Genomic DNA, 27,880 nt, shown 5'->3' on the forward strand with positions numbered 1-27,880 from the left:
ATTTTTCCATATTTCAGTAAGATTTCTAATCAACTGTTCTTGTTAGTATCTACTGATTGGATAAGGTCAAGGATAAGCTTAGACTCAGAGGTGATTTTAGATATAATGAAAGGAACTGATGAAAAATTTAAATTATTATTTTTTATGTAACTATGTAACATAAGAAAGTGCTGAATAAATCATTACGTGTCTTACTGTTTTGTCTGGTATGCAAGAAGCTAGTTGTTTTTTCCTTTTTTTTAGACTAAAAATGGAGAATATTATATGGTGCTTTTTGTCTCTTGCCAAAGCATGTAGTTTTGTGTTACTGGATAGAGTCTCACAGGGTAAGGATATACATTAATATATTTGTTTTACTATATTTTGAAATCTCTAGTTTACGGAGAACTGTGGAAGACAGGAATGTTTGAACGAATGTCTCTGCAGACAGATGAAGATGAACACAGTATTGAAATGCATTTGCCTTATACAGCTAAAGCCATGGAAAGGTATATTAATTAATATAAGAAATCCCAGAGAAATCATGGATATTAATTTCTTTGGAATTATTTTAACTAGGGTGAGATAATCATTAGGGTAAAGAGATTTTAAAATTTTTGTTGAAATGAAATAAAAATTTGGGATTAGATTTTCTGAATGTGGATTGAAGTTGGTTTTGAGTAGTTTGCCTATGAAGGCTTAACGTGTAAAGTGACATGGTTGTCTTATTAGGTAGAAATATTAAAAGAAAAAAACAACAACAACCCGTGTGTGTGTGTTTGTGTGTATTGATTTGCCTGTTATCTTATTCATTATACATTCATTTATCTCAGAGTAACAATTACATTCTTTCATGTTACAGTGCTATAAGTAAGTAATCATAAAATTTTAGATTTGGAAGTAACTTTGGAGGTAATTTATTTCAGCCTTAATCAAAGTACATGAATCTCTATTATAAAAGAGATTATTGTATAATAATATATAATAATTATCTAAATATAATATAGATCTGTTATAAAAGAGATCTCTTTTATAAAAAGTGCTTGACAGATTCTTATTTGGTACCTGCTAAAAGGTCTTCTAGTGATAGGGTGTTCACTAGACTATAAGTAGAGTGAAGACAGGGACAATATCTATTTTGTTTTCCACTTAATACCCCAGTGCCTAGCACAACGCCTGTCACGTAATAGTCAATTTATTTTGGTAAAATGAAAGAATTGTTTTAAGAGTTTTCTTTCTTCTTTTAGGGCAGTATTCAAATTAGGAAGTTTTCCTTTTATAGGTCACATTTCTCTAATTTTTTCAACCATTTCCTTTATATGGACTTAATATTCCATATGTAGTTTGACCAGTTCTAAATATGGTGAGATTATTTCTTCTCTGGTCCTCATTACTGTATTCTCTTAGGAAAATAAGTAGTGCATTATAGGTTTTCAGTAAATATTTGTTAATTAAATGCATTAATGTAGTCTGAGATTATCTAAGCAGTTATTATGCTGATATGGCTTACCTTACTATTGTCTGATATACTTGTGGTCAGCTCAAACCCCAAGGCTTTTTTATACTGTTAAGCTGGATTATTTCTCCTCTTGTACTTTTGTGGTTGATTTCTTTTTAACCCTAAATGTGTTTGTCTCTTCAGTTACTTCTGTTTAATTTTTCCATGTTGCTTTTATTCCATTATTGCAGTTTTGGGGGTTATTTCCACTCTTAATTCTGTTATCAAAGTATTATTTACTTCTCTCAGTCTTATGTTATCCACATCTTTTCACAGTGATAACTATGAGGAATTACATAAACCTGAAGAAGTTAAATTATAAGCAGTATAATTTTAGGTTAATTGTTTTAATACATTCTAATTCTTTAGAAGTTATTAAACCAATGTAGGCTGTTTAATTTTTGGAATCCTAGTGTAATCAGAACATCCCATTCTTCAACTACATAGGACAGTAGAAAACTTTTGTTATTTGCTGAAATGTTTGCATATTTTGTCATGAGAAAATATATTTTAGACTTAGTAAATTTCAATACAATAGGACCAATAAACTGCCAACAGTATCCTTAAGGAAGCTTTAATAAAATAACATTTTTGTTGTTATTTCAAAAGTAAAACAGGCATAATGTGGAAATTTAGGAAAATAGAAATTTGAAACCAGTGAACAAAATTTTTGTTCATAATTTCCTATTAAATAGTGTTAAATAACCACTTTTAAGTATATCACTTCTCAAGAAAACCTTCCCTACATCTCAGATTACATTAGGATTCCTAATACTGACTCTTAGAAAGTACCCAGTACTTTTCCTTTGTAGTCTTTGCTGCACTCACTACCTGTATCAGTCATTCATTACTGAGTAACAAATTGCCTCAAAGCTTAGTGACTTAAAATCATAGCTATTTTATTGCTCACAATTTTTGGATCAGGAGTTTAAGTAGGGAATACCTTGCTCTGGTCCCCAAGATACTGACTGAGATGGCTGGAGTGGGCCTTGAGGATCCAAGATGGCCTTAGTGCTGGCTTTTACTTGAGACACCTCATCTGTTCTCTAGATGGCCTGTTTGTTTACCAACCAGGGCTTTTCTATTTTCTTGGTTTCTCTCTAGAAGGATAGTCTGGATTTCTTTACATGGTGATTCTGGATAACAAGAGAACAAAACCAGAAGTTTCTTGGCCCATTAAAGCCTAGGCCTGAAACTACATAGTATCATTTCAACTGCTTTTTGTTTTTCAAAGGAGAAATAGATGCCACCTCTTGATAGGAGGAGTAGCATATGTGTACAGGAGTAGGAGGAATTGTTGGCAGCCATCTTTGCAGATGGACTACCGCAATTCTTCCTCTGGTGGACAATCCCCATTTCTCCAACATGGAGGACACCCCCAGCTCTCCTAAGATGCCCAGAAATCTCATCCAGTTATGACCTCAGGTTCAAAGTCCATTATCTTATGGTCTGTGTTAGGTTGGGATATGGATGAGGCTCCTTGGGTGTAGCTCTTTCTGATTTGGATACCTGTGAACTAAGAAGGCAAGTCTCCCTCTCACCCTCCCAATACACTCAATGTACAGTTTTGAGACAAGGACAGTAAAGCACAATAGTTACTTCCGTTGCAGAGTGAAAGAATGGGAAGCATGTAGTAGTCTCTGGTCCAAAGCAATTCTGAACTCTAACCAGGAAATAGAAAATATCCTTGATTATGGCTTGGTTCTGTCCTCTGATAGTGGCTTCATAATTCATTACAGATGGTTCCTGACTTATGATGGTTCCACTTAAGATTTTTTGGCTTTTTGATGGTGTGAAAGTGATACACATTAAGTAGAAACTGTACTTCGAATTTTGAATTTTGATCTTTTCCCAGGCTAGCAATGTGTATGCTTACTCTCTCATGTTTCTGGGCAGTGGCAGTGAGTCGCAGCACCCAGGCAGCCTCGTGATCACAAGGGTGAACAACCAGTACACTTAAAATCCTCTGTACCAAGACAACCATTCTGTTTTTTGTTTTCAGTACAGTATTCAATAAATTACATGGGAGATTCAACACTTTATTATGAAAAGGCTTCGTGTTAGATGATTTGCCCAACAGTAGACTAATGTAAATGTTCTAAGCACATTTAATGTATGCTAGGCTAAGCTATGATGTTTAGTAGGTTAGGTGTATTAAATGTATTTTCAACTGACAATGGGTTTATTGAGACTTAACCCCATTGTAAGCTGAGGAAGACCTGTATTGTTCTTAGCTCTTGACTGGATCCTTTCGGCTCTTGGCTCTCCTCTCTGAGTCATTTTTACTTTTCCATAAGAAATGGGCCTTGTTTGCATCTAAGTAGCAGTTTTAGTCTGCTTCATGTATGTGACAGTTTAAGACCCTAAAGGCCTCTTTTCATTTGGAACAGTGTTTTGATTTGTTTTTCAGTACAAACTGATTGAACTCCATTAAACACTTTGTGGGTTTTCTATACATCAGATTATAAGTGCATTCCATTAGACAAAAGTCGCATCCACAATTCTGTCTGAGACAGGATTCTTACTACTTTGGATCTCAAGTTAGGGGCCTGGAGTTTCTTAGAAGCCCTTTTACCTGCCTGAGAGAGTATACAAGCACTGTCTTAAGTCTTCCTGAGGTCCTAATACATTTTACAGATGCGTTTTGATTTGATGCCTCTGAGCCCATGTTCTTGGTAGCACTGTGGATTTGATCTTTGTCCTTATGCTGTTTCTTTGACAGTCTTTTGCTATCTATAGAGGCTAGCGATGAGAAACAGTTATTTTCCAACCAAGCAACTCCTGTTTGGAAATATTTCTTTTAAATTCTGCTTATAATTCTTCAGCTCATGTTTTTCTTCTTGTACCTTCTCATACTTGGCTATAAAGAAGCCATTGACACTTTGAATATTTTGTCTGGAAATCTTCTTAGCTAGATCTGTGGATTCACTATGTGTATTTTTAATCTTCTAAGTTATGTCATATGACAGTTATGCTAATTGTTCTCGCAGTAAATAATATGGATAACCCTATTTCTAGCCTCCTATAGCAGTGTCCTTACTGCTCGTCCAGTTTCTAGGCTCCTTGTTGCCCTTTCAACTTCCACCTATCTCTGTGTCCGCAAAGCCAATATTATATTTTTTAGGTTTCTCTTACAGTAATACACTTTCCAGGTACCATTTTTTGGTCTCAGTTATCTATTGCAGCATGGCATATCACCTTAAAGTACCTTTTTTTTTTTTTTTTTGCTTATGATTCTTTGGGCTAGAAATTTGGTCAGGGATGAGTGGCGACCAGTCATCTCTGTTTTATCTGCTGCCAGTTGAGACAGGTTGACTTAGGCTAGATGTTCCAAGGTGCTCTCACTTTCTGTTTGGGGCTGTGATTCAGGTTGTCTGCGGGGCACCTTAGTTCTCATCTGGGTGCTATCTCCACTTGTTACTCTTCCTTCAGGGCCTGTCTCTACACATGGTTTCCCTTTCCTGCTGGACTATCCTGAAGTACATGGCAGTTCAGGGTAACAAGAAAGCAAGTAGAAACTTCTAGGCCTCTTAATATTTAGGCTCGGAACTGGCACAGTATCACTTATGTTGCATTCTACTTGGCAAAGTAAGTTGGAAGGCTAGGTTCAAAGGGAAGGGGAAATTGGCTCTATACCTAATGGGAGGAGTGGCATGAGCATTCAGAAGTGGGAGGAATTTTGGTGATTATATTTGTAGACAACCTACCACAGTAGCACTGGAGTTAAATAGCTCTTTATCTCCCTTCTCTGGTACTTACCTAACCTATTCCCTACTCCAGGGCAGCTAGTCTACCCTGTATCTTCTGTATCCATCTCAGTACCTGGTACACAAAAGGATCTCAATAATTAATTGTTGAATAAATTAATAACAATCTATTTTTAATACTTTTATTAAATATTTTTCCAAAAATGAGATCAGATTTTTTTTATTAACTGCTTTTCATATCATGAACCTATTTCCATGTCATTTTTTTAACTCCTTTTTATTGGGTATACATAGGACTTTCTAGTATACATCTCTGTAATACTTCAATTGATCATTTAATTTTAAAACTTTTCCCTCATTTTTCACTACTATAAAAAATTATTACAGGTTAAACAATTAAATATCTAAGATATTATTTATAATTCTCTGTTATTTTAAACAGATTTTAAAATGATATTCATTAGAGGTTATAGAGGAGAAAACATAAAATGACCCATAATCTCCTTGCTCAGTTAATTCTGTTGACATTTAAAAAATGGATGTACATGGTTTAAAAGTGTAAACAACATCAAGAAGTACAAAATGAGCAGTGAAAGCCTCTTTGCTTCTCCTCAACCAGTGTTTACTGACAGTAAAAATTATTATAGATATGCCAACATATATGTATGCATATATGTTTGTGTATATACAATATATGTATAAGATTTATACATACACATGGTTTTGTGAAAATTAAAACATGTAAATAGGAGATGATATCTTAAGTATTTTATTCTGATCCTTTTTCCATATATTATCTTTACGATTGAAATTCATAGTTTTTAGTATTGCATATAATTGCATTTGAGAGAGTTAAGTTCGGATATGTAGAAATCGTCTATCTTGTAAAAAACTGTTCACTCTTAAAATTAACAACATGATCCCACCTCTTCTTTTTCTTTGCATTTTACTCTGGTCAGTTATCTTTCCCCCCCTTTTATTCCTTTCTCTATATCATTCCCATTTACTCTATTTACAGTTTATAAATTTTTAATTGATTTTTGGGGTAATTTACATACTGTAAAATATGCTCTTTATGGCATAGAAGTCTATGAATATTGATAAATGCAGAGTTGTAAATATTCACCACCGTCAAGATATAGAACAATTCCTTTGCCCTAATTTCAATGCTTTTTTTGTTCAGAAAAATGTGCAAAGTAAATAGAGTTCTTTAGTAACTTTCAAAGTGTTTGAGAAATATGACCCTATAAAAATGTTCATGTTCACTCTAAAAATATCATTATTATCTTTTTAGCCATATAATGCTTTTTGTTACTACTAATATTTTGGAACATGGACAACTTGAAAGCACAGTACCGTGTATTTAAATCTGTTTCATCTTATGTTTTAGGTTCTAGCCAATCTTAGAAATTCACCATGGTTAGGATTTGGTAACTTAGTACTTATACCATTATATATATTTAGAAAATCTTGATTTTGTATAGTTTATCCAGATTGTTAAACCTAATTCTTGTAATTCTTGTGTTTATTTGTATTAATTATATTTTTGGGTTCCCTGAGTGAGAATACTGTCAGATGCCTTGTATGGTATTAATTACTATTAACTAAACATTTTTTCTATTTGTAACATCTTATACTAGTATAATACATTTGTGATAATTGATGAACCAATATTGATACATGATTATTAACTGAAGTTCATAGTTTAATTAGGGTTCATTCTTTGTGTTATATAGTTTATTGGTTTTGCCAAGTGCCTCATGTCATGTATCTACCATTATAGTACCAGTTAAAATAGTTTTACTGCCCTAAAAATCCCCCATGCTTTACCTATTCGTCTTCTCCCCCCTCTCTACCTCCATCCAACCCCTGGTAACTGCTGATCTTTTTACTGTCTTCATAGTCATATAGTTTCTAGAATATCATGTAGTTGGAATCATGCAGTATGTAGCCTTTTCAGGTTGGCTTCTTTAACTTAGTAATATATTTTCAAGATTCCTTCATGTCTTTTTACGGCTTGGTAGCTTATTTTTCTTTATGTTGAATAATAGTCCGTTTTATGGGTGTATCACAGTGTATCCATTCACCTCTTAAGAGATTATTGATATACTTGGATTAATATCTGTTATATTTGTTACCATTTTCTGTTCATTGCCCTTGTTCTTTATTTCTTTTTTGTCTTCCCCTCTTTTTCTTCTTGCTCAGGTTTTAATTGAGCATTTAATATGAGTTCATTTTCTTTTCTCTCTTTGTATATTGATTATACTTCTTTTTACTTTGTTTAGTGGTTGCTTTAAAGTTTGCAACATACATTTGCAACTGATGCAAGTGTACTTTCAAGTAACACTGTACTGATTCATGTAGTGCAAGTATCTTATAACAGAGTATTCCCGATTTCTCCTTCCTGTCCCTTATAACATTGTTATCATTCATAATAAGCTATAATTACCAAACACATTATTGCTATAATTATTTTGAACAATTGTTATCTGTTAGATCAATTAAGATAAGAAAAATAAAATGAAATAAATGAAAGATGTTATTTTACATTCTTTTATCCCTCTCTAATGTGCTTCCTTTCTTTTATGTCAATATGAGTTTATGACCTATATCATTTTCCTTGTCTCAGAAGGACTTTTTAGCAGTTTATAGCTCTGATTTTATTTTATTTATTTTAAAATATTTATTTATTTATTTGGCTGTATTGGGTCTTAGTAGTGGCGCGCGGGTTCTTCTCTAGATGTGGCGCGTGGGCTCCAGAGCACACGGGCTCAGTAGTGCGGCGCTCAGGTTTAGTTGCCCCGCAGCATGTGGGATCTTAGTTCCCCAACCAGGGATCGAACCCACTTCCCCTGCATTGGAAGGCGGATTCTTAACCACTGGACCACCAGGGAAGTCCGTGATTTTATTATTTAAAACTTGCTATTTTGGGTTGGAAAAAGGATTTCTTTTCCTTTACCTTTGTCACCTTCACAGGAATACACAAGAGGCTCCTTTTCCAATGTTTCTGTTAATCGCAGATTAAGAATAATGTATTTTATTCATGGGGAGTAATTAAGTAGGCTAGTAAACAAAAGTCATTTTGGCCCATAATCGTAACTCCCCCCCCTTCAGTTTTACTAGTTATTGATGTAAAGATTTGATTGTTTTTAAGATGACATTTACTCTCAAAATTTAAAAATTTTGGTTAATCTGAATTTTTCTGGTATTAGTAGAGTTGCCTAATTGTGCAAGGAATGATAGGTGATACAAAATAAGTTAATATTGTGTGTTTCCTCAGCATATAGTCTAGTAGGAGAGATAACTGTAATATAATATAAGATAATGTAATATAATTCAAAATGTAATAAGTACGATTGAAGAGTTTATAGGAACAGAAAAGGGGGATGTAGGTGATAGCTGAGTTAGGGGGGCACAGAAGGCTTTGTAGAGAAGGTGATATTTGAGTGGACTTTGAGGATGGCTATAATTTTCACAGAATGGGGCAGAATTTTTGAGGGAAAGGGAGTACTGTAAATACAAAGTATAGGAGTAAGAAAGCCCAGGGCTTATTTTAAGAACAGAAAATTATTCGACTTAGCTTGCAGGAGTTGCAGAAGGCCGAGCTAGTAACTGAGGTCTGTCTGTAGATGTTTTTTGTTTGGCCTGCATAGTTAGAAAAAGTTTTTTCACAGATATGAATGTTTTTAGTTGGATATTGGTCCTGCCACTTCCTGTTATCTTATACCTTATCCGACTTTTCACACATATATGATACCAATGTGGGACTGGAGACATTTGAATAGGTAACTTTGTAGAGGTGTAGAGTAAGAGGGCCAGGATTAGAAAGTTGGAAAGTAGGTTGGGACAGGATTATGAAGGGCATTGAATGTCATTTTAAGATATTTGTATTTCATTCCATGATTGGTATAGAGCTAGTAAAAGTTCCTCAGCAAAAGAGGGAGATGATTGGAACTTGACTATAAGAGTATTACTCTTTGATGGCGTGATGGTACTGTGAAGGATGGATTAGAATTGGAAGAGGTTGGTAGAAATAGTTTAGAAATCACGGGGGCTTTGAACTAAGGTAGTGGTGGATAAGGTAGCAGACTGAGCAGATTATGGGAGACATTTAAAGGTTAGAATGAGCAAAACTTGGTAAATATTTCTATGTGGGAGAGTAAGATAATTTTAAGATAAGTTTAAGGCCTAAGAGTATACAATTATCAGAGATGGTAAAGCTGTTAAGTTTTAGGTGTAAACCCGGGTGTAATTTTAGGAGAGCATAGGGCATGGAAATGTTGACTTGTTTCTCTCAAAATACTAGAATGTCTCTATAATTCTGACAGCAGACTTGGGCCAATTTATCATAGGACTCTTGCTTCAAATGGTTGAGTTTCCAAAACAGAGTTTAGTACGATTCTCTGGTACCTGAAATATGCCTGCTCTTGTAAAGCCTTTCTAATCAGTATTCCTACTGGAATGGAAATTCAGAAAGATATAACCTTTGAAATTAGTTTTGATAATCTCATTAGATTCACTTACCTGATCCAACAGTAAAGGTTTATAATGACTTAAATGGTAATTTTAGTTGTCATTGACAGCTAGTTTACCTTCTCCCTTTTCCCTTTTCTTCCCCTTCCCCAGTTTCACTTTTTCATGAACATAGAAGTTTCCTTTTGAGTATTACCTGTATCCGGAAGAGAGCATTTTTTAGAATTATAGATAGAACATGGAGAATCTCTGGAATAATAAGTACAAATTCTTTGTTGGTCGTAATGGAATAATTTTAGTTTCTATGACCATGAAAAGGATGAGCAAGAGATAGCATAAGACATTTGAGAAGATTGGGATGTATTTTATTTTTATCAGAGTAAAGATTTTTTGTATTTACATATGTTTTGTCCTCTTTTTTCCCTATGAATATTTTCTGTCTAAAAGAGGAGAGGAGAGTAAATTATATAGTGATATTATTGTGGCAACAGCCTCAGCACCTTAGGGATAAGAATAATTTTTCTTCTGACTGACTTAGTTATTATTTATTTATTTATTTGGTTGCACTGGGTCTTAGTTGCAGCAGGCAGGTCCTTAGTTGTGGCTTGCCAGCTCCTTAGTTGTGGCATGCAAACTCTTAGTTGCAGCATGCGTGTGGGATCTAGTTCCCCCACCAGGGATCAAACCTGGGCCCCCTGCATTGGGAACACGGAGTCTTAACCACTGCGCCACCAGGGAAGTACCTATGATTTTTTTAAATTCTCACCTGAGAAGCTCTGGACTGCTTCTGAAATCTTTGGGAAGTTGGAACAATTTGTATAGAAAAGAAAATTCTCATGTTCATCAGTGTTGTTCAGGGGAGAAATATTCAGATTAATGCCATAGAAAGAATAAGCAAATAACTATTTGTATACAGTATTTCATCTAGTTTAAAATGTCATCAATTTTAAGATTTCAGTTACTTATATACCACTAATTAAGTAAAAACACTGCCATTTAAATTGTTTTCTTATCACTTAGAATATTCATATTAGAGTTGACATTTTTTCCTTCTGATGAGGACTTTTAAGATCTACTCTTAGCAAGTTTCGAATATTCAATAGTGTTATTAACTATAGCATTAACTGTAGAACTATGTTAGCTACAAATTCACATTTTTATGTTAGAATTTTTACATTAGAATTTAGACTTTTTGTGCTGTGTACCATTAAGAGCATTGGTGATACGGTGATATTGTTTTTTAAAAAAAATATTTATTTATTTATTTATTTGGCTGCACTGGGTCTTAGTTGCGGCACGTGGGGTCTTTGTTCCAGCACGTGGGATCTTTTAGTTGCGGCACGTGGGACCTTTTAGTTGTGGCATGCAGGATCTTTAGTTGCGGCATGTGGGATCTAGTTCCCTGACCAGCGATCGAACCCGGGCCCCCTGCATTGGGAGCGCGGAGTCTTAGCCACTGGACCACCAGGGAAGTCCCGATATTGTTTGTTTGGTTTTTTGTTTGTTTTTTAAAGAATTTTATTTATTTATTTATTTATTTATTTATGGCTGCATTGGGTCTTTGTTGCTGCGCGCGGGCCTTCTTTAGTTGTGGCGAGCGGGGGCTACTCTTCGTTGCAGTGCGTGGGCTTCTCATTGTGGTGGATTGTCTTGTTGCAGGGCACAGGCTCTAGGTGCGTGGGTTTCAGTGGTTGAGGCACGTGGGCTCAGTAGTTGTGGTGCACAGGCTCTAGAGTGCAGGCTCAGTAGTTGTGGTGCACGGGCCTAGCTGCTCCGTGGCATGTGGGATCTTCCTGGAGCAGGGCTTGAACCCATGTCCCCTGCATTGGCAGGCAGATTCTTAACCACTGCACCACCAGGGAAGCCCATATTGTTTGTTTTTAAAGAGAGTGCTTCACTATTGGTTCTGGGATTTCAATTCTTGTTTGTTACACATCTTGGATATAGTAATTTTCTGCAGCACGGGTTAAGGTATAGGACAGAAAAAGAAGGGATAAAACTTTCATCTACAGTACTAAAGTGCTCACAAGAGTTTTGCAAGGTAGATTTTATTAACTCTGTTTTTACTGATGACAGTTGAGGCTTAGGATAGGTTAAGTAACCTGGTGCAAGTAGCACAGTTTGCAATTGGCAAAGATGGATTTTCTTTCTTCTTCTTTTTTTAACAGTTTTATTGAAGTTTGAAGTATGAGTTATATCTTGTAAAACTCATCCACATAAAATTATAGCTGACTGATTTCTGATAAATTTATAGATTGTGCAGACATCTCACAATCTAGTTTTAAAACAACATTCTTTTAAAAATTTTATTTATTTATGTATATATGTATGTATGTGTGTATGTATTGGCTGTGTCGGGTCTTCGTTGCTGTGCGGGGGCTTTCTCTAGTTGCGGCGAGCGGGGGCTACTCTTCGTTGTGGTGCGCAGGCTTCTCATTGCAGTGGCTTCTTTTGTTGCGGAGTACGTGCTCTAGGCGTGCAGGCTTCAGTAGTTGTGGCTCGTGGGCTCTAGAGCACAGGCTCAGTAGTTGTGGTGCACGGGCTTAGTTGCTCCGCGGCATGTGGGATCTTCCCGGACCAGGGCTCGAACCCGTGTCTCCTGCATTGGCAGGCAGATTCTTAACCACTGCACCATCAGGGAAGCCCTAAAACAACATTTTTATCACCCAAAAAAGAAACCTTGTGTCCATTTGAGGGCAATTCTTGCTCCCATTCTCAATCTCAGGCAACCATTTACCTTCTTTCTTTCTCTATAGATTTGTATTTTTTGGAAATTTTAAATAAATGGAATCATACAAAATATAGTCTTTTGTGTCTGTCCTTTTTCACTTAGCATACTGTTTTTGAGATTCATCCATGTTGCGGTATGTATCCATGGTTCATTCTTTTTATTGCCAAGTAGTTATTTCATTGTATGAATATGCCACATTTTGTTTAACCATTCACCAGTTGATGGACATTTGGATCATTTTCATTTTTGGCTATTAGGAATAATGATATAAACATTCTTGTACAAGTCTTTATGTGAACATATGTTTTCATTTCTCTTGAATAGTTACTTGGAAATGGAATTGCTGAGTCATATGATAAGTCTGTGTTTTAACTCTTTTAGAAACTGCCAAACTGTTTTTCAAAGTGATGGCACTGTCTTATATTCCAGAAACAATGCATGAGGGTTCTGTTTCTCCACGTTCTGGCCAGTACCTGTTATTGTCAGTCTTTTTATTACAACCATTCTGACAGATGTGTAGTGTAACCTCATTGTGCTGTTAATTTGCATCTCTCCAGTGACTTATGAAGTTGAGCAACTTTTCATATGATTATTAGTCATTCATGTATCTTCTTTTGTCAAATGTCTATTCATATATTTTGCCCTAGTTTTAATTTGATAATTTATCTTTTTACTGAGTTACAAGATTTTATATATTCTGGACACAGGTTTTTTGTTCATATATATGATATGCAAAGATTTCCTCCCGTTGTATGGCTTGTCTGTTTGTTTTCTTAATGGTGTCTGTTGAAGAGCAAACATTCTTGATGAATTCTTATCTTTTTTTTTTTTCTTGTATGGATTCTGCTTTTGAATCCAGGGTCACATAGATTTTCTCTTCTTGAGTGTGTTCTGCAGACCATATCTGGCCCACAGCTTGTTATTGTAATGTTTTATCGGAACGTAGTCACACCCATTCATTTACCTAATGACTGTGGCTGCTTTCTCTTTACAGTGACAGTTGAGTAGTTTCTACAGATATTGTATGGCCCAGAAAACCTACAGTATGGCCCATTTCAAAAGATGTTTGCTGAACCCAGTTCTAGATGTGTTACGGTTTTAGCTTATAGTTGTGGCTATTATCCAGTTTGTGTATGGTATGAGGTAAAGGTCTGAGTTCACTTTTTTCCTATGGATACGCAATTATCCCAGTACCATTTGTTGAAAAGTCTATCCTGTAAGTAATGAGTCATTTTCTTTTTGCTGCTTTCAAGATTTTCTCTTTGTCTTTGATTTTCATCAGTTTCATTATGTTGTACCTAGGTAGGGGATCTCTTTATACTTACCTACTTTGGGTGTGGAGTTTTTTTTTGATCTGTAGATTAATGTTTTTCATGAAATTGGGAAAGTTTTCAGCCATTATTTTTTTCTAATACTTTTACTGTAACTTTTCTGGGATTCCCATTGTGTGCATCCTCGTATGTTTGATGTTGTATATATTAAGCATAGTTTCCTTTATTTCTTTGAACATATTTATAATAACTTTTAAAATCTTTTGTCTGCTAAATCTAATATCCGGTCCCATTTGGATACAGCTTCTACTTCCACCCCACCCCCACCCTACCCCCAAGAGTGGGTCACAGGTTCCTTTTTCTTTGGCTCACAATTTTTTTCTTGAAACTGGACTTTTTATGTATTGGGTTGGCCAAAAAGTTTGTTTGTGTTTTTCCATAAGATCTTACAGAAAAACCGGAATGAACTTTTTAGCCAATCCAATAGTATATTATAGCAACTTTATTCTTTTTTTTTTAAACTTTTTATTTTATATTATAGTCAATTAACAATGTTGTGATAGTTTCAGGTGTACAGCAGAGTGATTCAGTTATACATATACATGTATCTATTCTTTTTCAAATACTTTTCCCATTTAGGTTGTTACATAATATTGAGCAGAGTTCCCTGTGCTATACAGTAGGTCCTTGTTGGTTATCCATTTTAAATATAGCAGTGTGTAATGTCAGTCCCAAACTCCCTAACTATCCCTCCCCTCTACCCTTTCCCCCTGGTAATCATAAGTTTGTTCTCTAAGTCTGTGAGTCTGTTTCTGTTTTGTAAATAAGTTCATTTGTACCATTTCTTTTTAGATTCCACATATAAGCGGCATCATACAATATTTCTCTTCCTCTGTCTGACTTACTTCCCTCAATATGACAATCTCTGGGTCCATCCATGTTGCTGCAAATGACATTATTTCATTCTTTTTAATGGCTGAGTAATATTCCATTGTATATACGTACCAACCCTTTATCCATTCCTCTGTTGATGGACAGTTAGGTTGCTTCCATGTCTTAGCTATTGTAAACAGTGCTCCAGTGAACATTGGGGAGCATGTATCCTTTCGGACCATGTTTTTCTCTGGGTATATGCCCAGGAGTGGGATTGCAGGATCATATGCTAGCTCTATTTTAGTTTTTTAAGGAACCTCCATATTGTTCTCCATAGTGGCTGTACCAATTTACATTCCCACAACAGTGTAGGAGGGTTCCCTTCTCTCCACACCCTCTCCAGCATTTATTGTTTGTGGATTTTTTGATGATAACCATTTTGACTGGTGTGAGATGATATCTCTTTGTAGTTTTGATTTGCATTTTTCTAATAATTAGTAATGTTGAACATCTTTTCATGTGCCTCTTGACCATCTGTATGTCTTCTTTGGAGAAATGTCTGTTTAGGTCTTCTGCCCATTTTTTATAGCAACTTTATTCTGATTTTATTAATTTTTTTCTGCAGGTGGTAGTGATGGTGGTGGTGGTTGTTTCATTCATTAATTTTTTTAAAAGTAACTTTCGTGGACTCTATATGTGGAATTTGTCTCTCTCACAGTATTTGGCTACTGATATATCTCCTTAGCTTTTAAAAAATTCTTATTTATATTTTTTACCCTGGCTTTCTAGAGTTCACCCCTGTATCTGCACTGCTTAGTGCCTAGCTACTGTTTGTTTGGAGGTTGTGCTTAAACATGTTGAGGCTGTATACCTTTCACCCTCTGCTGCTGGATTGTGTATGTTTTGGCGAGCACATATGAAATTTTCAAGTTTGCCTCCTTTTGCTTTCTGTTGGATCTTCTCTGGTCTCCCTGTGCATGTGTGGAGGTTTCCAGTCAGCCAGGGATGTGTAAGAGCTTGGTGTCTCTCAGGTCTCCACTTACCCTTGTGCTTGCTCTCACCCTCCCAATTACCTGGCATTTGGCGAGAGCTTAGGGCCTTATGGACCTCCCCTGCACACATGTGCTGCCTCCTGTTCAGCCAGGGCACCATCAGGGCATCTCCTCAGAATATATGAATTTATTCAGTCCCTATATGGGTCTCTCCTTTCCCAGACCTCCCTGTTAGATTTCTAGGTAGTCCTCAGGTTTGTGGCTTGCCTCAAATGATATGGTAATTTCAGGCTACAAAAGCTGCAGGATTTTCTGTTTCTTGCTGGGTGTGGGTATTCTGCTCTCTACTCCAAATCAAAGTCAGCTTCCTTCAGCGGTGAAGCTGCTGGTTTTCACAGGCAATCTCACCTTGCTTTCACCATAATGTTGGTGGAGCAGGGGAGGGAGATAGAGTCAGTTCCTGGTAAGATGCCAGACTTCCACTGTTCTTCCCAAGAAATCAGTTTATTTTTCATGAATAAACTCTTCTCACTGTGTTTTTCGCCCTTGGTTGATGTCCAGAGCACAAAATGGTTGGTTTTTTTGACAGTTTTATAATTGTTATTTGAGGGCGAGATTTTATACTCCTTCACTAGGGAAGACCAGCTTCACAGCTTGGATTCTAAAACCTAGGAATATTACATTTCAAAGCCAAATGCTCTTTTCTCTAAGTCATGCTTTGTGGGGATAGAGAACAACAAGCAATTTTTTAAAAAGAGAAATAACAAAGAGGTGGATGGATGAATCTTGATTCAGAGCTTAGATTTCTAAGTAGTATTAGACTTTTACCTCTGTATAGATAGTTCAGACAGGTTAATTGAATAGTTTGGCGGCTGTTATGGAGAGGAGACGTGTTGTTTGCTCAGAGTGAAGCAACTGTTGTTGACAAAGTACTTTTCTTGTAGTATTCCTTACTTCGTAACAGTTTTATGAAAAGGGTATTGTAATTATGATCATTTTACAAATAATATAAATTTTTAGGTTGGTAACTTACCTATGCTCTCAACATTTATTTGTATGTGATAGAGATAGTACTTGAGCCCATTTCTTCTGACTTCTTGTTTTTTATACTCTATATAACTGCTTCCCTACTATGTCATAATTACTTGCAGACTCTTTAATGATCTTAGTGTATTTATTTATGTAGGTAGTACTTGAAGTTAGAACAATTCATAACAATCTTCTTGAATTTTTACTAGAGCTCAAATTCTTTTCTTTCATATGATAATCACTCTTAACTTACTGAAGAGCCCCTATTCGTTCATGCAGTTGTTAAGCAAAGTGGTAAGAATCAGAGAAAGAGATATCCCATGGCAGCTTCCTCTGCCAGCTTCCTCTTTTTTTCTTACTCCATAGATGCAGATTCTGCCCAAGAAGCCCCTGCATTGCAGAGGGACTGGAGATCTGTATGATCTGTTTATTTCGCAATTGACAAGGGTAAGGGGGCCTTTTTGGGGGAGGCGCTTGGGTGCCCTGAATTTAGCTTTATGAAGCTGAGCTAACATTTATTTTGGTAATACTTAAACCTAGTATTTTTACAGACCCTTTTATGAATTCTGTTTGTCCTACATCAATTAAGTGCCGGATTATCATATTAAAAAGCATTTATTACAATGATTTTTTTTGAAGTCCTGTTTAGAACAAGTCAGACAAACATGATTCATACTTCTAAAATTCCAAATCTGGGATCCTTTAGAATATAAATAATATTGAATATATGTAAACAAAATTTCACTACAATGAAAAATTTTAAAGGTCTGTTTCTGTAGCCCGTCACAGTTATTCTTAATTAATCTGCTCTGTTCCTTTTCCATAAATCTTTCAATCTATAGAGTGAAAAAGGGACTTGTGGATATGCCATAAACATTGTGGATGGGCGTGGCGTCTTTTTCTTGCTGCTAGAAATTAATATCTATTTCCTTGAATTCTATGTCCACCCTAGATGCCAGTGAAATTTGAGTTGTATCTTCAGACTGTCCTGTATCTGTTTATTAGTATAGGAGTAAGGTGCATTTGGTGAATCTTACGGGAGCCAAGATAAGTTTTGTAGGTCTCACTTGGCAGGTTTATAGAACAAGTGCCAGAAATGGTGGTATTTATAATCGGATAGAATTAAAATAAGTGAGGAAGAATTTAATACTCTTTTAAAATTACAGAAGCATTGGGCAGAGATGATTGTAGCTTTTATGGGTAGTTGAGAAGACTTGACTTGGTGTTGGTTTGATGGGCTTATTTTTATATTAGAGGATATTATTAGTAGTAAAATAGCTTTGTTTACCTAAAGAAGTATTGTACATTTCTGTAATTTAAATAGATATTTTTAGTATTCTGTACCTCATATTTTTAAACGGTTTTCTTTAAACATTATAGATTTTAAGAATTCAGCAATATTATGTATATTATCCATTCCATTATTAATAAATGTTCCACTTTTTAGTGCCAACACATTGGAAAACTATTTTTATTCTTATATTTCTTAAATGACTTTTTTTTTTTTTTTTTTTTTTTTTTTCTGTTTTCTTTAAGCCATAAGGATGAGTTTACCATTATTCCTGTATTGGTTGGAGCTCTGAGTGAGTCAAAAGAACAGGAATTCGGAAAACTCTTCAGTAAATATCTAGCGGATCCTAGTAATCTCTTTGTGGTTTCTTCTGATTTCTGCCATTGGGGTAAGTTCTAGATTTTAACATTTCATGGTAGATATTATGCACTTGTGGTTAAAGGTATCTTTTCATTCTAAGCTCTGATTTTCAGTTCTTTGTCACTTTCCCTGGAAAGTTTTACTTTTAGCAACAATGTTTAAAGGTGAATAAAAAAAGTCTTTTGGTCATTTAAAAAGGATGAGATTGTAATAGGGGATTATGGATACATTTCCAAAGGCGACTGGTATAATTGGATTCACACTGTGAGGGCATCCTTGCTTAGACACTTAGGTTAGTGGGAGTTAAGATTTTTTTAACCCCATTTCCAGGTAGAGTTGTGGGATAGATTCTCTGAAGTTAAATTTTTGGTGGATAAAACAAATGTTCTTTAGACCGTAGAAGAGCACTGTGTGCTATGCAAGTCCTTTCCCACATTTCCTTTTTTGTAATTAGTCTTTTCTTCTTTCTTTTTTTTCCTTTGGTGCTTAATTTTTGCCCATAGTTGCCATCAGTTTAGAGCTACCCTCCAAAGGTTGTAACATGTTAGCTATTAGCACTGTGGTCTAAATTGGTAATGGTTCATAAGGGTAAGGACTCCTAAGAGATTTTTGTTATTATTGTGAATTAAAAGAATAAGGAAGCTTCACAGTGAATAGATCATAAAGGAAGTGAGACATTTATGGATGCCTTGTTTAGTAAATTTTGTTTTTTGAATTCTTTGGATACAATTTGTTCTCATTTATCCATTACTGTTGTAGAATATTTCTGAATCCTATTCCTTTTAGGACATCTCTTTGACTCATTTATTTTAACGGTTTAAGGATGCCATTATCTGTTCATTCTTCAGTTATTTCTTTGATTATAGTAAAAACATAAGGCACAACACCATAAATTTTCAGATACAGAATGGCCAGAAAAACATCCTTAATGAGATATAGGGAGCCCTGGCTTTTACATGTCTTATCATTGATTGCCGGAGTTGATTCAACATTTATCAGGCCTGGATAGGCTGGTTTCTTCTTCTCTTACCTCATGCTGCACTATGCATGGCCTTGAGATTTCGGTTCAAGAGAACCATCCTCCCTAATGGTATAGATAAGTATTTCTGTTTAAGGCACTGATTTCTCAGCTGGGGCTGACTGTCCCCCCAGGAGACATTTGGAAATGCCTAGAGACATTTTTGGTCATCACAGCTGGGGTGGGGAAGGAGGTGGGGATGCTATTGGCATCTAAGGAGTAGAGTCCAGGAAAGCTGTTAAATAAACATCCTACAATGCACAGGACAGCCCCCCACATCAAAGCATTATCCTGCTCCAAATGTTGATAGTGCTCAGGTTGGAAGCCCTGGATTAGGGTATGCATGTAGCTCTGCTACCTTGTCAAACTCCTTAAGAGGCTCTCAGGGTTCTTTAATGACGAATCTATTTGCTAGTTGGTTTGCTACCTTTGGCAGAAGTTATTTTTTATGGATATAAGTATATTACTTAGATCTGAGTAGGTAGATGCTTGAAAGAGTTCTTTTCTTGGGAACTTTGAAGTTTAGTAATAAAACTAGGGAGTATCATGATTAAAAAAAGGTTATTTTACTTAGTATTATGAATTTGTGTTGATAATAAAGCATGTTTTAGAAATTAAAAGTTCCTGAAGCATGTGTCCCCTCCCTCTTCACTTTTAATTAAGGCTCTTATGAATCATTTAAAATCACTTTTATGATTTAAATAATTCGCTCCCCTGATAGTGTTCTTCAGGGCCCTCCCTCAAGGTTGGCAGCACGTACAACCACAGCATAAATCCACATAATACATGAGTAGATGTTTTAATATTGCTCTTTTATGTGGACTCATTCTTTTTACCTCATTGATGATTATAAAGCAAATCCTAAGCCACTACTATATTTAAGTAGAATGTTGAGAGAAAAAGATGAATTTTGTCTTATATTCTATCTAGGTCCTCAGAAAATTATTTAGGCCATTTGATCTCCTGATTTCTTGAAAATTTTGGAATTTAAATTGCAAGATAGAATTTTTTGGTGATAATTACAAAAAAGAACTCAAAATTTCCAGAGGTTGATAAATGTTAGCTATGGGAATCATCTAGAGACTAAAACATATTTATATTTACATTTGGTGATTAAGTAATGGAACTTTTCCAAGTGTTTATTTTTTCAGTATCACTATCACTAACAATATTCATTAAGTGCTTACTTTGTACTTATGGAAAGCACTGTACTAATTCTTGTTAGGAAATTTGATGGAGGTTTGGGAGTAAGTGGAAAGAGTTACATGGACACTATTCCAAAATTGTTAGACTCCTTTCTACGATAGTAATAGAAACTGTCATTTTTGTAAAATAAGCTTCATTTTCTATTTTATATGCCTGTTGAAATAATATGAATCATTGGCTAGTTATGGGTTAAACTGTGGTTACTTAGAAATTGTTTCATATTTTTCAAATTCATGCTTTAGTGGCATTGGTCATCTTTCCTAAATTAATGAGGGGTATATTTCCATCTCAAAAATCTAGCTTTCTCTCAGGACAATAATACTTAGTAGTTTCTTCTTCTTGTTTTAAAGATGCTGTGCAGATTGATCTTACCATACTAAATAATGATGACACTGAATTCTAAATCATTTCACAGGAAGGATTCATTTTCTCAAGTACTCAGAGATCTTAGAAGTTTCATTGAGTTAGGCTCTTAACACACTCCACATTTCTGAATAGCTGGTTTTTGAAGAAAAATCACTTAATTGATTATGGTACAGTTGATCAATTACATACATACAGTGGAATTTTTTTGTTTTTGTTGAATAATAGAATACTGGCAGTGATGACATCTTTCATCTCTAGTGGTCATTTCTGTTTATATAATATAATGTCCAGCTTCTGTGGAAAATAAAATGAGAAACTTGATGATAGAGACAGTTAGGAGACCTATATGTGTGTAACTGGAAGGATTTTGCCTTTGTCAACCTTATTTGTTAGCCAGTGTCCATTATAAGAATGACTTTTTTTTTAAGGGTATTTTGCTTTAAAGATGTTCATCTTTCAGATACCATTTAGCTCTTATTAGACTTGAAAGAGATATTAGAGAGAGAAAAAATAGAAAGATTAAAATACTCTCAATTTTTCTTTTTGGGTGAGAGAAGCAAAGGGAGAGTTGGGAACCTAGATTCTATTGTGCCCTGTCTTTCTATCCCCTCATTTGAATCACCCCGCCAACCCCCTGCGTTTCAATTCCTGCCTTTTATTTGGTCATTAGGGAGTCCAATAGGATGATGTTTCCCTGGTAACGTTTTAATGATCCCACCTCTTTTCCCCTTCCCTGCTGCTATCAGGAAGAGTGGCATACATTTGCCGCTAGTATTTGACTTTTACCATGGTGAAGTAATGTTGTCCCCATACTTTGTGTACTTACCAAGTTCCACATCCTAGAGGATGGCTCCATGTAAGAGGATTTTGTCTGGACCTGTTTTAGTTTTTCTAATTAGTAGAATTTTTATTCTATTTTCCTGAGTTTCATTTTTGCTCTTTTCCATATATACTGTTAATATTTGTGTTTTCCTGATCACCCTGAACTTTATACTTCCAAATTTAGATTATTGACAACTTTCATTAACATAACTTTCAGTTAACTTCTAAGAAGTTTCTGAATGAAACTGGACCTAATAGAAATTGATTCTTTAAAAGTGGGTTCATGCTTCTATTTAATTTTCTTTTTAAATGGTAGTTTTAAGTTCAAATCAGCTTCAATAAATTTATTTGGTAGATGTTAATGATAAATTATATTATTTTGTTAAAATATGAATAGAGTTTACACTACAGTCACTGCAGCAGTTTTGGATTTTTATCTATCAACTTACATTTGTCTAGGCTTACATAATTTCTTTTTTATAAATATGTGCCACTTATTAAAATTGGCATTCTCCTTCAATATTTATGAAATTTATATCTTTATTCAGATTTCTAGTTTAATATATATTAACACATGATTATTCATGCATACTCTTCTTCCTTTCTGTTGTTAGTCTCTTGGGTCTGAGGGTATTACTATTTTCTAAATATTTAAATTGGTTTGAGTGTAAGTTAGCTAATTCCTGAAATATATCTTATTCAGGCTTTCACATTTGTCTTCTCTAATATTGGTACATACTGATTTCACATATTTAGGGTTTTGACTTTTTACAAGTTTGAGATAAAACCAATAATTTTACATTATAACTAAGACTTCAGAATGAAAGGACTATAGTATTTTGCTTATAAAAATGATTACCTTATTTGAGCTACTTAGATAATATTTTCTTTATGAAGTACATTTTTTCTTTGGTAGTGATGTCAATTATGAGTGTCCCCAGTTTAGGTCCTTAGTGTACTGTGGTTTAATAGTCTATCTCACAGGTTGTTGTGAGGTTCAACTCAAATATTTGAAAACGTTTTAACATATAAACATAAAGTGATTAAGTAAATGTATAACAGTACAGTTTTTACTGGATATATGTCCAGTTTTATTCTATTCTTTTAATTGTTTATTAAAAGATTAGTCTGTCTTACTGACTGATCTTTTGGGGGCTTTATTGAACAACTTTCCAAGCTCATGTTTATTTCTGCAATCTAGTGTATAGCTTAATGTTGAGGTATTTAATATTTTTTTTACTTTTTGTTTTGAGGTAATTCAAAAGTAGTGTTGGTTCTTGTACCATTCATTGTTATGTTTGTCCTCATTAGTTGATTGTTGTGTGTTAAACAGACATCCCTGGAGCTTATTCTCCACACTCTGTGAATCCACTCATTAATCACCAGTCACCTTTGGAGATGGGAAAATTACTTACCTGTATTTCTTTTTCTCAGAAAGCGTGCTCTGGAATGGATTCACAAATGAGCTACCCTCCTTCCCTCAAAGAGTAAGGTTTCTGCTTTACAGGATTTTTTTCTTGGGTTATTTTTCCTCTCATCTTTTGAATTTGAAAAGAACTGAGGGAAGGCACCTGGAGAAACTACTGACATACTCACTAGGGGAGTTCCAAAGCTTGTGCTGCCCCTAGGGGCAGTGTCAATGGCTCTTAAAGCTAGAAAGCTCATACTTGGAGTTGAAACAGGGGCTCAAAGAATCCATTTTCCCAGTGTACCTTCTGAAAGGATAAGTTTCAGGTAAGTAATTTTCTCTTACTATGTGATATGCTTTATTCATACTTATATAAAAGTTCACAAGTCCAGTTCTCCAGGCACATAGGCAACTGTATTTGTTCAGTTTAGATGCATAAGCTTAACTGAATGTTAGAAATATTGTAAAACAAAACTCATGAGGTACATGAAATCGTAATATATTTTAAATGAACAATAAATACTTAAAAGTGCATTTATGATCAGTGTATTGCACTAGGGTTGTCTTTTTTTTAATTTCTTGTTAAGTAAAATCTTGATAAACTTCATTTTTTAATAATTAGAAACAAAAAAAATCTTTTGAACTCAAATTCCAAGTGGTATTTAACTGAACTTGTATGTGTGTGTACTCACATGCACACACACATATATTCATACATATGTATGTATATACATTTAGGCTAGGATGATGGCAACTATTTACTTCAAATTAGATGCTTTCTTTAAGTATATTGACCAGAATGTAGTAATTTTGAAAAGTAATTTTGAAATGTTTGTATAATTAAAAATTATCGTAAGACAATTTGAGCTATCGTAAGTAGGATACATTTTTCAGTGTAGTAGCTTAGTAGTGTAAATTTAGCTTCTTAACTGATAAATCCTTTAACGCTTATCAAATATTTCTACTCAGTTCTTCAGCTACTAAATGCGAGGTGGCTACTAAAGAGTAGCAAAAAGTAGACAGCAAAATATTAAACATTTGCTCATTGATTTTCTGTGTGTATTGTCATTCTTATTAAATCACACGTTGATTTAGTATTTTAACTTACTTTAAACATTCTACGTACTTCTCTCTTACTTCAGAAGTAGTTTTTAAGTGAAAGTTACATTGAAAATGGTCCATATGAACAAGACCGCGTTTTAAAATATAGTTACACTTTTGACTTATGATTAAGGCAGGTTTGACCAACTTCAGCCGTTTGACACAGCAGCTCTGAACTTGGAAATAAATAGAAAAGACTTTCAAATAGTAAATGTCACAAAGTACATGCATTTTTCTCTGCACCTGAGAGTAGCAGTCTTGAGATAAGACAGTTATGTCCCAGTCACAGGGATTATTGACAACTAAAACTGACAGTTATCACCAGAAGCAAGAAAAAGAGAATGTGTTAGTATAAACCTGAAGCAGCTCAGGTTCAAAGAATATTCATCTTGATTTCGTCCAAGGATATTACTCTTATTACAGTGACAGTGTGTTAGAATTTTCTTGTCTAAGATTATTCTTTTAATTGTTTATTCATTTCACAGAAGATTTGGGGCAGCTTTATCAAAAGAACTTTGAAACAGAAGTAGAAATTTAGTACCAATGAATTGAATCACTAAGTTATTATGACAGACTTTATATTTGGCTTTGAACCTTCTGGCAGCCAGCTGGCAAATAGGAAAGATAGGGTGAATTATATAGTTCCTGTTGTTAGCTAGGAGGAAGTACATATATTCTTTAAAGAAAAACAAAGCTATACTTTAAATTTTGTAAGAAATGTCTGATGAATTATTTAATATAGGGGTACTCAGTGATAGAATTGTCACTGTTTAAGAATTTTTTTAGTGCAAGGACTGTAATGAATCTGATAGTTATAGCAACATGCAGTAGTCTCCAGTGTTTACCAGAAAAGGTTGTTATATTCAGAATGCAGGTAATTGTCTCAGAACCCTATTGCTTGATTATAGGATATCATGAATTGTAAGATGCAATATTTATTTAATAGTGGCGCTGGGAAGGGGGTGCGGGGAAATAAGAACTGCCACATTGAGTAGCTGTGCATGTTAATGTATGTGAAAAGTTAATATGTGAAAGTTAAGGAAATATGGTATATTGTAGAAAGGTGACCATCAGAGATGATTAGCATCAACAAGTTAATGAAATGTTAAGAACTGTGATGTGTGGTTTCTCTAAAAAAGGACATCAAAAGGGTGTTATAATTTTACATGGCTCATTATTTGTAAGGTGATTCTTTTAGTGAGAGAAACAGAAAACTTAAAAATCATAATTATCCAGCCAAAGAAACCCGCCTCCTCAGATGGGAGGATAATAACTGGATATGTGAACTTCACTGTAAAATTGAAGCACAAGATGCATACTATGTGTGTATATGATTAGTGTACTCTAATACCTTCAGAATTGCATTTTGGTGAATCTTTAAAAATAAAGAATATAAAAGTAATGAGTTCTTGGAAATAAAGGCATTGCTGAAAAATAGGTTTAGATATATCTGAAATACAGCATAATCAGTTGAATAATAATATGTAATTAATTATGAATATGTTTAACTTTTGGCTTTTCTTTGACTATAGTAGGAAGCAAAATTTATTTCCTGAGCCTTTTGTTTTCTACCTTCTTTTTAAGCTTCTTCCATTTTACCTTCTCTGTTCTTTGGAGAATAGCTAAACATTGAATGTCCTGTGCTTGTACCTTTGTTGAGATTTTATTGTCAGAGTAGGACTATTTGTTATATTTATACTTCTGTGTATCCTACTTAAAGGCACTTGTATTGATCCTTTTCCAAGTAGAAAGTTTTGCAAAAATGAGATAAATTTTTAAAATCTAGGTCATAAAAATTATACAAGCCACATATATCTCTGACCTACTTTTTTTCTTTCTTTTCTGTAGTAGAGATTAAATCTTTGCATTTGTACAACAAAAGCTAAGCTTTCATTGATTTGTTAAATTGAGATAGTTTCCTTAAGCCAAATTTTCTTGAATCATATTCTTGGCGTTTACTTTCCATTATAGACCGATATAATATGTTTAACAATGCTTCTAACTTTTAAACTGTTTGTTTCCATAGTCTTTTGTATTGCTCATGACTTTAAGGTTTTACAGTTTGAAATAGTTTTTAACATCATGAAACACTGGTGATATATCATTTCTTTATTACCTTCCCAAATATGCCTTTTATTTTTATGTACAAGGGCTCTTGGGAATGATTCTCTCAGAGGCTTAAGCTGTGCTTTGCCTTCCATGAGAACTGAAATTATTTGGTAAGCGCTTGCTTTCTTTTTAGCTTCTAATTTTTCCCTATTTTATTTTGTACATGATATTTGTTTCAAGGTCAAAGGTTCCGTTACAGTTACTATGATGAATCCCAGGGGGAGATTTATAGATCCATTGAACATCTAGATAAAATGGTAAGTCCTTCAGGTGTGGGGTTTTACTGCTGTAAGATTTTTTCTTTAATTTCAGATTAGTGATTCAAGACTTATTATGTTAAAATATACAGTGGGCTAATAATTCTTTCCCTATCTTTAACTAAATGTGCAATATATATTTTGTAATCATGTGATATTGATTATAAAAATAATCCCTGTTCTGTTAGTAGAAATTTCCTTCATCTTAATTTTATTTGATTAATTACACCTTGAATAATTAGATACAGATTTTTAGATACTATTTGGGGAATGTCTTAGTTTTAGGGACAACAGGATACTAATTCCATTGCTTACTGTTAAGCAGAAACAACCATAGCAAATTCTAAGTTTATTTTAGTATTTAATTATATTTTTTGGCCATTTGGGTTTTTCTTAAATGGAATTTGAATTTGTTTTAAATTAGAATTTTAAAGCATTATTGTATTCTTAACTAGTCCAGGAGTTGAATCTGGCAGATATATCACTAATTCGCTCTGACCTTCAATAGATCATTTCAATTTTCTAGTCTTCAATTTGTCATCTCTAAGATGAGAGACTTGGAGAGGCTTGGTCTCTAAATTGTCTTTAAACTCCACCAGACTTTAAGTCTGTAATCTGTTAAAGTCAACTTTACCAGTGTGTGAAAAGCTTTATGTATATGTTTTAGTATAAAAATATTTAGTCTAAAGTAGATAAAACATTTTACTAAGGAATCTGGATCTGAAACTATAAGTAGATTATATTGAGTAATATTATTTTATTAAAAGTCAAATGGAATGAATGCAGTTACTTAGGAGATTTTATCATACAAAATAGTTACTTAGGAGATTTTATCATATTTAAATTTATTTTGTTACTTTAAATCCAATTATGGCCTAATGCTTTTACCTTTGGAATTTTGTTTGGATTTTAATTCACTGACTTTTGGGGCTTTTTTTTTTTTGGCTTTATTATGTTGCCATTTCAGTCAATTAATTCTTTCCTGGCTACTATTCTAATCTTATTTTTCTGAGGTTTAGTTCTTAGTTGCCTCAGAAAACTTTCCTGGTTCTGTATCATTTATTTTCTTCATATAGCAAATGGTTAATGAGTATCCACTGTGTGTCTGGTACTATGTGAAGTATTGAAGATACTAAGAAGAGAAAACATGATCTCCCACTTAATGGATCTTACAGTCTAATCATTGAACAGATTTAGAAAGAAGCTGTTACAGTATAGAGATGTGTAAGATATTTATGAGGCAGTGTGGATACACTGGTCTCCTTACTATTTCTTGATAATGCCATATATGTGCCTAGCGTAGGGCTTTTGCCCTTTTTGCACTGGACTGTCTCACTTACTTTATGGCTTTGCTCAGTTTTCACCTTCCCAATGAGGCCTACTGACCAC

General features: G+C 34.4%; 1 protein-coding gene across 2 annotated transcripts in view; it reads left to right on the forward strand.

The window, feature by feature from the left end:
* MEMO1 (mediator of cell motility 1) overlaps window positions 1-27,880 on the forward strand; it is a 131,086-nt gene that overhangs the window by 93,085 nt on the left and 10,121 nt on the right. For both annotated transcript variants that reach the window (XM_059943650.1, XM_059943649.1), the window contains 3 exons: window positions 377-488; window positions 18,090-18,232; window positions 26,415-26,491. In XM_059943650.1, coding sequence (XP_059799633.1) covers window positions 377-488; window positions 18,090-18,232; window positions 26,415-26,491 — 332 coding nt within the window. The remainder of the gene's footprint in view (window positions 1-376; window positions 489-18,089; window positions 18,233-26,414; window positions 26,492-27,880) is intronic.

This window comes from Balaenoptera ricei, chromosome 13, assembly GCF_028023285.1.
Source record: "Balaenoptera ricei isolate mBalRic1 chromosome 13, mBalRic1.hap2, whole genome shotgun sequence".
NCBI classification, from domain to species: domain Eukaryota; kingdom Metazoa; phylum Chordata; class Mammalia; order Artiodactyla; family Balaenopteridae; genus Balaenoptera; species Balaenoptera ricei.